The 12,472-nt window shown below is 41.7% G+C and overlaps 1 protein-coding gene across 22 annotated transcripts in view; it reads right to left on the bottom strand.

Annotated features, from left to right (window-relative positions):
- Positions 1-116: 116 nt before the first annotated feature.
- The window catches only part of PUM1 (pumilio RNA-binding family member 1), a 129,162-nt gene continuing 116,806 nt past the window's right edge, over positions 117-12,472 (bottom strand). For all 22 annotated transcript variants that reach the window (XM_014546779.1, XM_005875067.2, XM_005875069.2 and 19 more), the window contains 4 exons: positions 10,747-10,872; positions 9,364-9,485; positions 5,664-5,856; positions 117-1,949 (listed from right to left, as the gene is read on the bottom strand). In XM_014546779.1, coding sequence (XP_014402265.1) covers positions 1,818-1,949; positions 5,664-5,856; positions 9,364-9,485; positions 10,747-10,872 — 573 coding nt within the window. In that variant the 3' untranslated portion in view covers positions 117-1,817. The remainder of the gene's footprint in view (positions 1,950-5,663; positions 5,857-9,363; positions 9,486-10,746; positions 10,873-12,472) is intronic.

The raw sequence follows: 12,472 nt of genomic DNA, 5'->3' as shown, positions 1-12,472 counted from the left end.
CCCCGACTCCTGTCCCCTCACAAAACAAAAAACAAAACAAGCAGGAAGAAAGAGGCACAAACAACGAAAGGGCTGTCCTGGGGCAGTATATTAGAGAAAAAAGTTAAAGCACAAACTCAGATTCCAAAGTTCTGTATTTTTCAAAATAAAGATCACACATTGTTTAGAGACAATCTACACAAGAGTTACAAAAAATAGTTGCCCAGGCATAAGCATACACAGGTTTGTTAATTATACACATATGGTTACAAGTGTGCTTGCAAAAAAGTTCATTGGAAATATACACAAGGCTCTGGAAATGTACACCTTGTAGTGTTACAATTCTATATTCAAACAAGGAAATTTGACAGTATGTTACATTCACTTACAAGTAGACAAAATGCAAAATACAGTTCATCTTCTGTACAAAAAGGAAGGGCAGTTCACACTTTACAAGGTGAGAGGGCTCTGATTGTAAGGAAAGCTGGGGCAGGGCCAAACTTTGCACATCCTTTTGACTGTCACAAAATAAGCAAAACATTACTTTTTAAGATTAAAAAAACACTACCGTGAACTGAATCATCTTAAGTAACATTTAGAAAGGATCTCGCTACAGTCTGACTAGGTGACAAATAAAACCAAGCTATTTTTTTTCTTTTTAAACATATAACTAGGCTGTATAAAGAACATTTATTCCTTCAAAAGAAAAAATTTACTTCTGGTTGAAATTACAATTTACAATATACAACACTATATGCTACGACCATAAAAGGTGTGAATATACACTGAATGCACAGGGCTGGCTAATTCTCTTTTCTTACCAAAAAACGTGTTTATGTTGATTCAAACTTCTCCACATTTACATTACAGGTATACAAATGTACAATTGTACAATCAAAAGTATGTTCGACTACTAGGATACATTATAGATACAGATTAGACATCAAAACAAGAAAATACTACAAATTTGTATATATGCAAAGTCTACACCAAGTATACACTATATATTTATAGAAGCAAGACCAAAAGCAGAGTTGGATTTTTTTTCTCATGCTAAATAATCAAGATTTTGCCTTTCAATGTTAAAAGAAAAATCCAACAGGCAGTAAAGAATTACACCCGCCCGGCCTTGAAAGACATTCTGGGAGTTCATGTCTCCTCATCACAAAACAGACTACACCATCTTCTTCAGCATAATAGTCTCCAAAAAAGGCAATTTTAGACGTTTCATAAACTTAATGTCATAAAATGAAGCTTTAGCAACTCTGAAACAATTTTCATTTTATATATATATATATATATATATATTTTATAAACAGTGTTAAATGCCAGTTTGGGCTCATTTAACTAAAATTCAAACTTCCCGGTTTTTTTGTTTGTTTTTGTTTTTTACTAAAATGAGGAGGTGGGGAAGAGCTATTTGCAAAACTTGCCAGCAAGGCAAATGAGTTAAAAACCTTTTTTCTGTGTTTTTTAATTTTTTTTGTTAAACCAACCACCCTGAAAGTTTCCACATGTGGAATATAGATACAACATTGAACAAAATATGTGGCCTCCCATGTACATTGGTTACCTATGTACAAGTATCCTATACACCAGTAAAACAACAGGGCAATTAGTCAATTAAAAAAAATAATTAGTACATGTTATGTGTAATAAAATTAAACAAATTTACAAAGGCTTTTCCACTTGTGGATTTGATTCCTTTTTTTGGAGGGTAATCCTGGCGCAACCATTTACCATTCCAGATTCTACATTAGAACATTTCTGGTTGCTGGCTAGATTCGCCAGTGGGCCAGTGAGGTCAGTGGGAATGAGGGGACAGGGCTGACACTGCCTCAGATAATACCATTAGGGGGGCCACAGATGGGCCCTAAGTCAACGCCATTCTTCATGTAGTACTTCTCCAGCTTGGCCAGGATGTGCTTGCCATAGGTGTACTTCCGAAGAGTCGCGATGTGGGGCCGGATCTGGGGAGGAAGCACAGTTTGCGTCACTCTGGCCTGAAAACAGAGTTGGGCATGCTCCCAGCATGCTTCTGGGCACTGCAAATGCCAGGCCACAGCAATACCTCTCACTGGTGCAGCCAAAGCACCGAATTCTAGGGCCCTACTGACCCCTCAGAGGAGAGTCAGCACCTATCCTGAGCGCTGATGCAGGACGTGAGGGCTTTGGAGCCTGAACAGCCACGGACCACTCACTCCCAGGACAGCATGTGGAGAAAGGACATTCTCACCGACGATCACACTGCCCACTGCACAGAGCCTTCCCAAGGCACGCCCTCGGCCCTTCTGAGAGGGGACTTTCAGGGACCATGGGTCCTAAGCTCACCACCTAAACCTGACCTCCAGTTCACAGAAAGCTACTACTGACAACGAAAATGACTCACATGAGCCAGGCTGGTTCATGTAAGCCTCCTAAGGGAGGTGTGATTATCTCCATTTTATCGATGAAAAAGATGAAGGCCTAGTGGTGAAGTCACTCACCCAAAGTCAAACGGCTAACAAGGGATGGCACAGATATTTGAGCCCAACTATCTGGCTCCTCCAGAACTTATTTTTCTCCGCACTGTGCCCTCATGGCACTGCCTACTGCACCAGTCTCATCCTTCACCCTCCGCAAGCCCAGCTGGGCTCAGCTCTCTCAGCATTCTCCTCTGGTCTCTCCGCCCTGGGCAGATCCACGTGGAGAATTACTGTGCATCCCAGACAACCAGACAGATGCTGCCTCTCTGGAACCACCATTCCTCTTCTGTGAGCTCATGGAGTTTCCCACACACGTCAGTTACAGCCTGTCACACAGTGTGTTCACAACCACTTGCTGGACCACCCATCCTCGCACACGCATCTGCATCCCACTCGCACTTGCGTTCTCAAACACTCTGGACAAGCTCTCCAGACTGAGAGTCCCACGAGGACAACTGTTTGTCTCTCTATCTGTGTCCTCAAAGCAAGGAAGGGTCAAGTGGCTCTAGAAACTACTTCTACAGCCCACAGAGGAGACAGACCTATAGCAGCTACGGCATTCTCACCGAGAAGCCTACGAGGGAAACTTATTCATAATAGTCCCTGGCTTGAATTCTGAGCTGTGCAACCCAGACATCTACCTAACATCCCTAAATTCATCTGTAAAAAAAAAAATCTATAATGCTTCACTTTCATTTGGGTTGTAGTGAGGACTGTGTGCGTGCTAATGCTTTTGTCATTAGTATTTGAAATTCAACCCCCTTGCTCTCCCTGGGATGGGATGACCAATGAGTTCAGCCACTCAACTTTTACACACACCTCTTATCAGGACAAAAACACTAACCACCCATGTGTACGCACATGTGTCACATTATGGAACCCATTTGTACTTGATTTAATGGGAGGTGAAGAGTAATCACCTGCTCCGTTCCCAATGCTTCCTCTTGCTACAAAGGTTAGGGCTTAGCAGTGAAAGAGCTAAAACCTCTTAGATTTTTAGATTCTTGGGACTCATCCTCCTCTCTCAACTACCTCATCCAACTTAACTGCTAACCCGCATTCTATCCACTTCTCTTCAATTCCAAAGCCAACACCATCTCTTGGCTTAACTTTTTGGGTGTGTTTTGGTTTTTTAGAAAATTCCGTTGTTGTTTGGCTTTGTTAGCTCATCTCTTCTAGACTGAGGATCTGTGGCTTCTGCTATTGGCCTTTATGCATCTGATCTGCTTTCAATGTGCAAGTGCTGGCCCACTACATACCCCACACTGATCACTTAGAACATCCACCCTGCACTCGGCCTCCACTGTGTTCCTGGCAGCCCCACCAGAGCTCCAGGGGCTCGAGTTAGGGCTTTGGAAACTCTGGGGAAGCTCAGATGTCCAGGAAACTTTATACCTGTTAGTTTGGGAAACATAGGTTTGATTGGCTCTTGGCTTCACTATTTCAACAGCCTCCCATCCAGTCTCCTCACTGCCTCCTCAGCTTCCCATGCTCCACTTACTCACCAGCAAGGACAATGATTTGAAATGTAAATGTGACTTTGGCACCACAGTCCTGCCCTAATGAACTTGCTCTACTACGTGAATATACTGTCTTATCTCCTGCTTCCAAACCTTCACAACCCAGGTTCCCTCAGCCTGGAAAGTGACATTATTCAAATGTCACTCTCTTGGGGAACCATCTCTGTGCCCCCACGTTAGAAGAGGCACCTTTCCACATTGTCACACAGCCCTCCCCAGAATTCCCCCTGCAGTACCACGTGAGCCTAACACTGTCGTTCTCACCATAGAGCAGCCCTGCTGGAGGAGGGCTTGCTATGGAGTATGTGCTTCATGAGTCTTTGTTGGGTGAATGGATGTGCTTTACATTCCTGCATGTTTCCTATATTCCGCCTTCACCAGCCTCCTGACCCACATTTCTAGGAGCCTCACACCACAAGGACTTTGGACTCCCCCAGCCTTCAATTGCCATCACCAACACCAATGCAGTGTTTTGTTTTGTTCTGCTTTGAACTGGAGGTGGCAGGTGCTTCGTCTGGCTCAGAACTCGAGTCCATAACAAAGGTTCTCATCACTGAACTTTGCTCTCAGTGAGGGCAAGTGGCTCATCATTGCCAGAACAAGGCATCCCCTCCCACTGAGAAGGGCTGAGTGAGTTCAGAGCCCAAAGGCTGAGGGTCTAGATTAGAAGCACCCCAAGGCTCGCAGCACACCTACCTGGGGGTTAATTTGGCTGCCTGGGCCCTGTGGTCTCTGTGGGGCTGGATGGACCAGCTCTGTGACTGTTCCTGAATCATTGGCCTCTGCAGGTGCTTTCTTGGTCAGCTCCCACTCACAGTACCCAACACTTTCAATTTCTGTCCCTTTTCTCTTTCCCTGTCTGACTCCTCTTTAGTGTGGACTTCTCCTCATGCAAAGCCTTTCTTCAGCCCTGGCCAGTGTTTCTCAGTGGTTAGAGCATATATACCAAAGAATTGCGGGTTCAATCCCCAGCCAAGGGCACATCCTTAGGTTGCAGGTTCAATCCCCAGCCCCAGTCAGGGTGCATGCGGGAGGCAACCAAGCAATGTATCTCTCTCCCTCTCTCTCGCTCTCCCCTCTTCCCCTTCCACTCTCTCTAAAAATCAATTTAAAAAAATATCCTCGGGTGAGGATTTAAAAAAAAAAAAAAAGCCTTCCTTCAAAGACTCGGGGCATGTGCTCTCACCACTGCTTCCCATCGCTCTTCCCAAACTGTGCTCTGAGGGCAGGGATCATCTTGGTCATCTCTGTGCCGGTGTCTGGCACAAAGTGGGCATCAGGTCAATGTGCCAGGCCAGCCACTGTACTGGGCAGGCACTCGGTCGGTAAATGGTGGTGGGTGAATGAATAAGAAAGGAGGGAGAAAGGAAATGAGGCAGGCAGACTGATTTGTTGGACTGAGAAGCTGGTCTCTCAGGAGCAAATGGATAAAAGCTTGGCCTAAAATCAGGGAGGGAAATCCCTCTCAAGGAATGAGTTTAAGACTCTTTCACAACAGTGAGTTATTGATAAAGGAAGGGTTGCAAACATGGGACGATGGCCACTTCAGATAAAAGGAAAAAGCACAGCATGAGACACAGCTTAGTGACAAAGTCTGCAAAAAGAAGCAAGATGTCCACCCTCCTCTGCATTTCAGAAACATGAAGAACCCAAGGCCTTACACATTTCCTCTCTGACTGAGATCTGCCCACCTGCCTACCTTATGCATGACTATCTTCCGCTGGGCTGGCTCTGCCACATCGATCATCTTCTGGACCACGTAGTTGGCATACTGGTCCTTCATCATGGTGTATAAGGCACTGTGGGGACCGTCGTTCATGGTGCAGACCTCATCGATGAGCACAGCACGCTCCGTACGGGAGGCATGAGTGACACACTTTTCCACAACATTGCTGTAACGAGACAAATCCAGGAACATCACTTAGAAAAGGGACCTAGTGCTTGTCTGGCCTCTGCCCTGACCTCAGAATAAGCAGCAAAAGATCTTGACATTTTTAGAAGATGAATTCATCAACTGCTTGGCTCTGAGACTCTCCACCTTTGCCATCTGTGGCTTCCAATGTGAACCGTGGCCGAGGCCAACCTCTAACAGAGGAGGGTAACAAGCCCAGGTAAGTGAAGGAACTTGAACACAGGTTCACAAGACTGGTTAATAGCTGAACCGGTTAATGAGCGTAATCTCAACATGAATCAAAATCTGTCTCCACCTCTGTGGGCTTATGAAGCCAGAAACAAGTCTTACTTATGTCTATATACCTAGTGCCAAGCTCTGCTTGGTACTTTACACATTGCAAACATGTAGTTTTATTGCTAGCTTTACCAGTGGCCAGATTAAGTTTCTATTGAACGAGTACAAAAAACGTTTTACATAAATGTTAAAGGCACACTTTAAAATTAAATATCCATTGCATTTTGAAGTAGTTTATTACGTGTTCTTACAAGCTAATATATTTTTAAAGTATGATACTTTGTAAAACACTGTGTAATATGAAGCGAGAATTCTCGTGCTCCGTCCGCAATGTGTTAAGAGAGGCTCAACAGACATATTGAGTGAAGAAACGTATCATATCTGGTGAGTTAACCTATCAAGTCTAATTAAGACAACAGCCTCTCCCATCTGATACAGCGACATAGAAAAACTTTTTCCCCACCTTCCTTCTACAGTACTATGCAATTCTAGCATGAGCTGAAGGCATGGCAATGTGGATATGAATCACCTAATAGCCGCTGGCTTCTCCCTTAGTAGAAAAGGGAGCTAGGATATTACTGGGCTGGTTCAGAGAGCACAAAGCCAGCCATAATCTTCAATTATTCAGACAAAGAACTCAACACTTTTCATGACTGCTTGGCTGGGTAGATCTTCATCCACCCCAGGCCCACTTTCCCCTACAAAGTGGTGAGGAGCAGAACATGACCTTCTGCAAACTGGGTTGGGGACAGGACAGTCATTCTGGCTGCAACGCAAGCAGGTAATCAGCTACCACTATGGGATCCCATTTGGCTTCCACCTTAATACATAATAGATATTGTTTCAGTCTTTAAAGTTTATTCTAGTATTTCTGAAACTATGGTTCCCAGACCATTTGTGGGGCTAAAATCAACTTAGTGATTTGTGAACAGCTTTATTTCAAAAAATGAAAACAGAATAGTAAGCATCAGGATCAACCACAGACAAAACAGCTTCAGTTACGTGTGTGTGTGCCTGTGCATGCAAAGTCAATGAAAAATTTACTTTGTACCCTGAGTCACCAAAAATGTAAGAAAGCCACTAACCTATTTTTTGGTGTATTCCTATTGATCTGTTTTCCATTTTAATGGCTCTTTCTTCCGGTATCTCTAATTTGCTCTTAAGCCTATATAGTGAATTTTATTTTGGATTATATATTTTTCTATTCTAGAACTTTGTTCCTTTTATAATAAAGCTTCTAATTCTCTACTACCATTTCTTGTATTTTAATTCATTACCAGCATATTTCCTTCACATCCTTGACTGTAAGGATACTAGCTACTTTATAACCCGCCTCTGCTAACTCCAAGATCTGGGTGGTGGTGTGTTGTTTTGCTCTTTCATTTTCTTGTTTTTTTCGCTTTTGTTGAGTACAGGTCACATTTTCCCATTATCTAGACATAGAAGATGATATCCTGTAGAAACTGAGTTCTGTTATGTTTCTCCAAAGAATATTACTCCTCCAACTCCTTTTTTTTTTTTTAAGTGGAGTTAAGTTGACTAAACTCAAACTGCAAACTTCTCCCATACAGTAGGCAGCAGGTGAACTCTCAGTTTATTTCTTTTAGCCTTCGTTGGGCTGCCTAGAGTGTATCCCATGCAAATGTAATTTAGGAGTCAACCAGATACTTGGGAAGTTTAAATATAGGCCTCCCCACTTCCTCCATGGTTCTCTTCCTTTCCAGATTTCTTCCCTGTCATTTTTTGTCAGTTCTACTGCCATGAGTGCCCCAAACTCTGCATTCTGGGAATTCTAGAGATTTTCCATCCCAATTTAGGAGCCCAGCATGGAGCAGACTTGGAAGGGCCTATACGCTAAAGGCCAATAAAAACAGGAAATTTCCTGATTATAGTCAACAATACTGTATTATAAACTTCAAAGCTGCTAAGAGACTAGATCATAATGGTTCTCAACATAATGTCTTAATGTGACATTAAGGTGCTAGCTAATGCAACTGTAGTTATAATGCAATATATAAATGTATCAAACCAACACATTATATACCTCAAAGTTGCACATTGTTGTATGTCAATTATATCTTAATATAGTAAAAAAAAAAAAAAAAATTTAAATGGAGGAAGGGCATTTTCCTCAGTGCAATTACCTGCTTCCAAGTATCAACAGTCCCACTCCCACCCTCCATTCTGCCTGCTCTTGTTTATTCTCTAATGCCTTCATAGTTTTTTTGGCATTTTGTCCATAATTTATAATTGTTATCTGTGGGACAGCAGTGCCCACAATAGCTGCTCCATCCTTATCTGAACACAAAGCTATTGTAATATTAACACTATGCTATATCCAAGGGTGATATTAAATACAATGAACAAAAAAGTAAATAGGACAGTGACCCAAAGAAGAGACCTAAGAGATTCTGATCCCTATTTTCTCTGGTCATGGGGGAAGTTGGGGGGGGTGGGAGGTAACACAAGCTCTAAGAGATGTCCCTAATATGGTTAGGCTATTGAGACAATGACTCTTTTTATTTCTTTTCTGTATTTTCCATGCTATAATGGTATAAGATTTTTACAAACTAAAAATAAGCCATTTAAAAACATCAAGATTACGTCACATGTGCCTTGAAATTTATCCTAAAAACCAGAGAAGAAAAATATCCCAAAAATATGAACTACTATGTTATGTATATGGCAGCATATGCAAATTCTATTTAAAAGACCATACCACTAAACCATTGGAGGGCCATAAATTTCTTCTCCAACCCCTGCTACTTATAAGTTATCTAGGCATCTTTCACAACCTGGGAATAACTAGTGCATTTTATTCTTGAGCTGGCAATATGAAGAATGAGAAAGAGATTCTAAGAATACAAAGGCCTATACACAGATACGATATACTGCCTCGTAATTCAGGTGCGAAAGAGGAAACTGAGTAAAGAACAAGTCACAATTCCGAACAAATAAGTTAATGAAAGTTGTTTACCAAAGAACAAAATTTATATTATGGGCTGACTCTAAGGAAATGAGGAGCCCACTACAGGACTTCTTATATTTTATACTTTATAATCGAACAATCTAATGTTTTAATTAAACTATGCATACTTTAAGAAAAATAAACATATTTTTAAAAGAATGAAAATTATTTTTCTCTCTAGACCTAAAATACTATTTAATCCTCTCTTCTAAAAAACTGTCTATTGTAATTCAAAGCCCGTACCTTGCAAATTTGTGCTGACTCAATACGAGTACATTGCCTCGAATTTCTGCTACAATTTTACTTTTATCCTCAGGACGACCATGCTCCAATACATGTTGGATTACATAATTTCCATATTGATCCTGTTTGAGAAACAGCAAAAGAAATAAAATTCATATAGAAATGAGTTCAGTGGATTACCAAAATCCTTACATCTAATCAACACCTATTTTCCTGTAGCATTATGATGGCTTACCTGAATACTAATGAACACATAAGAATTTTTAAATAGGTAATGACAATTTTCCTATGATCACAAAATAGGAATACATCACTATTACACAATAGAATATTTCTAATATATTTATGCCCAAAAGATCTAGTTGGGTTCTTCATAAAGTATTATCTACAAAAAAGCAAGCCTCCTCAAAACTGGAGGGAAAAAAAGGGGGTGGCGGGGGGCTAGGGAGGTAGGAATAAAAAAAGTACAAATTTCACTGTACCTATCTATGTACAACAAAAAACTGGAAACAAAGCTTATGTCCAACAAAACAGACAATGCCTGATTAAATAATATTACAAATATATAATGGATTTACTCATTCATCTAAAGTGGAAGATCTTTGAGAGAAAAATGTGTGCAAACAATTCTAGAGGCAAAAATATTTATTTGTAAGATGTAAAAAATTAAGAACATACAAGTAGTATTTTTTTTAATGGCCAATGCCAAATGTGTTTGCTTCTGGATGGTAGGATTATGGATCATTTCTTTTCTTTTGTTGCTGCTTTCTACACTTTCAAATTCTTCTACAATGACTAATTAATAATTTACAATATCATACTTCTCACCAAAAAAACACACCTACAAAACAAAAAAAAACTGCTCCAGGACATCTTTGGGCCTTTGAGCCTTTTTAAAGTCTCTTAAAATTTTAAGTAGAAACAAATTATGGCTTTAAAAAAAAATTTCTTCAGTATAACATTCTACATGTAGAAAATGGACAAATGGTTAGTATGATGTGGAAGAAATTTTTAGTGGTAGATGAAAGACAAAGTATCAAAGCTAGAAAGAAATCAATTAATCCACTTAGTTCGTTTTAAACAATGAAACAGACCCAGACAAATTAAATGACCTGCCCATGATGACATAGCTAGTGAGTCCAAAGCAGAGCTCTGGTAGGCACATCCTCTTTGCTCCAAGGCCAAGCTCTAGTCACTACCCATATTCACAAAACAATAAGCAGGCTGGTATAAATGAAAACCTGCCCAAAGCTTCAGTGGGCATTTTAAACACATTAACATTAACCTTTACTGGAACGGATACCTGTGCTGAGAAAACACACAAGCTCTGGGCCTGCACGAGCCCCCAGGTGTTTGCAGTTACTCTACTGGCAACTCCACTACCTGCACAAGTTGCTCGGTGTGCTGGTGCAGCTCCTCTAAGATAGGCAGTGTCTGGTCAGGGAGGCAGTGCTCCAGGATCCGTTGAATCACTCGGCAACCGTAAGGATGCGTGGACAAAGCAAATACCTAGGGCAGACAAATATAAGAAAGCCCAAAATGACAGCTGCTTCTTTTAATGCTTCATATTAATATACATAATCCCACTAATCTTCTCCATGACCTTGAGAGACAATCATGAATGTATTCTCTACATACAGATGAGAAAATCGAAGACCCTTTAAGTCTACACGATGTGCAGGCATACAGACAGTAAATGATAGAGCCAGGATATGATGTCCTAGTCTGATTCAAAAGCCCAAATTATAAATATTACATTAAGTTCTCTCTACAAATAATAAGGTGTATATGGAAGCCCATTTCTTAACTACTCTAGGAAGTCACATGTACATAAATTCAGAGATGAAAAATACTTTTTCCAAGAAGCCTAGAAAAGAGCAGAATTAGTCAAGATCATGAAAAACACTTAGTTAAGAGTTCACTGTGTCAAAGGACAGAGGCAAAAAACAATAAAAAAAACACAAAACAAACAGAAAAAGGTCTGCGATCAAATCTTAAGTGCTTTCACATAATCACAAAGTAATGTTCTGAATCGAACTGGGGTGTAGAGCTCTTTTATTGGGTCTGGTGCAAGATAAGACACAGGCTTCAGGTGTCCTATCTCAATTCTGCCCTTCCTAGCCAAACTTGCACCTCAGATCTGTTATCCTATAAAATAAAAGTCTTACATGCAAATCAACCAAACAGCAGAATGACTGGTCGCTATGACAGGCACTGATCACCAGGGGACAGACGCTCAATGCAGGGGCTGCCCCCTGGTGGTCAGTGCGCTTCCACAGGGGAGCACCACTCAGCCAGAAGCTGGGCTCACAGCTGGTGAGCACAGCAGCGGTGGCGGTAGCCTCTCTCGCCTCCACAGCAGCACTAAGGACGTCCAACTGCCGGCTTAGGCCTAGGGGGAGCAGGCCTAAGCCATCAATTGGATATCCCCCAAGGGCTCCCAGACTGTGAAAGGGTGCAGGGCTGAGGGAGCCGCCACCCTACCGAATGCACGAATTTCATGCACCGGGCCTCTAGTCAAGTATAATGACAACTGTCCTACTGGTGTGGCTTAGTGGTTAAGAGTGTCGGCCAGTAAACCAAAAGGTCACAGTTCTATTCTTGGTCAAGGGCACAAACCTGGGTTGCAGATTTGATCACTGGCCCCAGTTGGGGAGAATGCGAGTGGCAACCAATCAATCAATCTCGCTCTCTCTCTCTCTCCCCCACACACACCCCTCCCCCACACTCTCTAAAGAAAAAATATCCTCATTGTGAGGATTTTAAAAACAAGTATAGCCTGGCTAGTGTGGCTCAGTGATTAAGTGTCGATCTATGAACCAGGAAGTCACAGTTCAATTAGTGGTCGGGGCACATGCCCAGGTTGCAGGTTCCCACCCCAGTAGGTGGTGTACAGGAGAAAGCCAATCAATGATTCCCATCATTGATGTTTCTGTCTCTCTCCCTTTTCCTTCCCCTCTGAAATCAATAAAAATAGAAAATATAAAAAGAATGAGTCCTAGCCCTAACCGGTTTGGCTCAGTGGATAGAGCGTCAGCCTGCGGACTGAAGGGTCCCAGGTTCGATTCCGGTCAAGGGCATGTACCTTGGTTGTGGGCACATCCCCAGT

The sequence above is a fragment of the Myotis brandtii genome, unplaced genomic scaffold (genome assembly GCF_000412655.1).
Source record: "Myotis brandtii unplaced genomic scaffold, ASM41265v1 scaffold456, whole genome shotgun sequence".
Classification (NCBI taxonomy): Eukaryota; Metazoa; Chordata; class Mammalia; order Chiroptera; family Vespertilionidae; genus Myotis; species Myotis brandtii.
The sequence above is the reverse complement of the archived record's forward strand: the minus strand, read 5'-3'. Positions and strand labels throughout refer to the sequence as shown.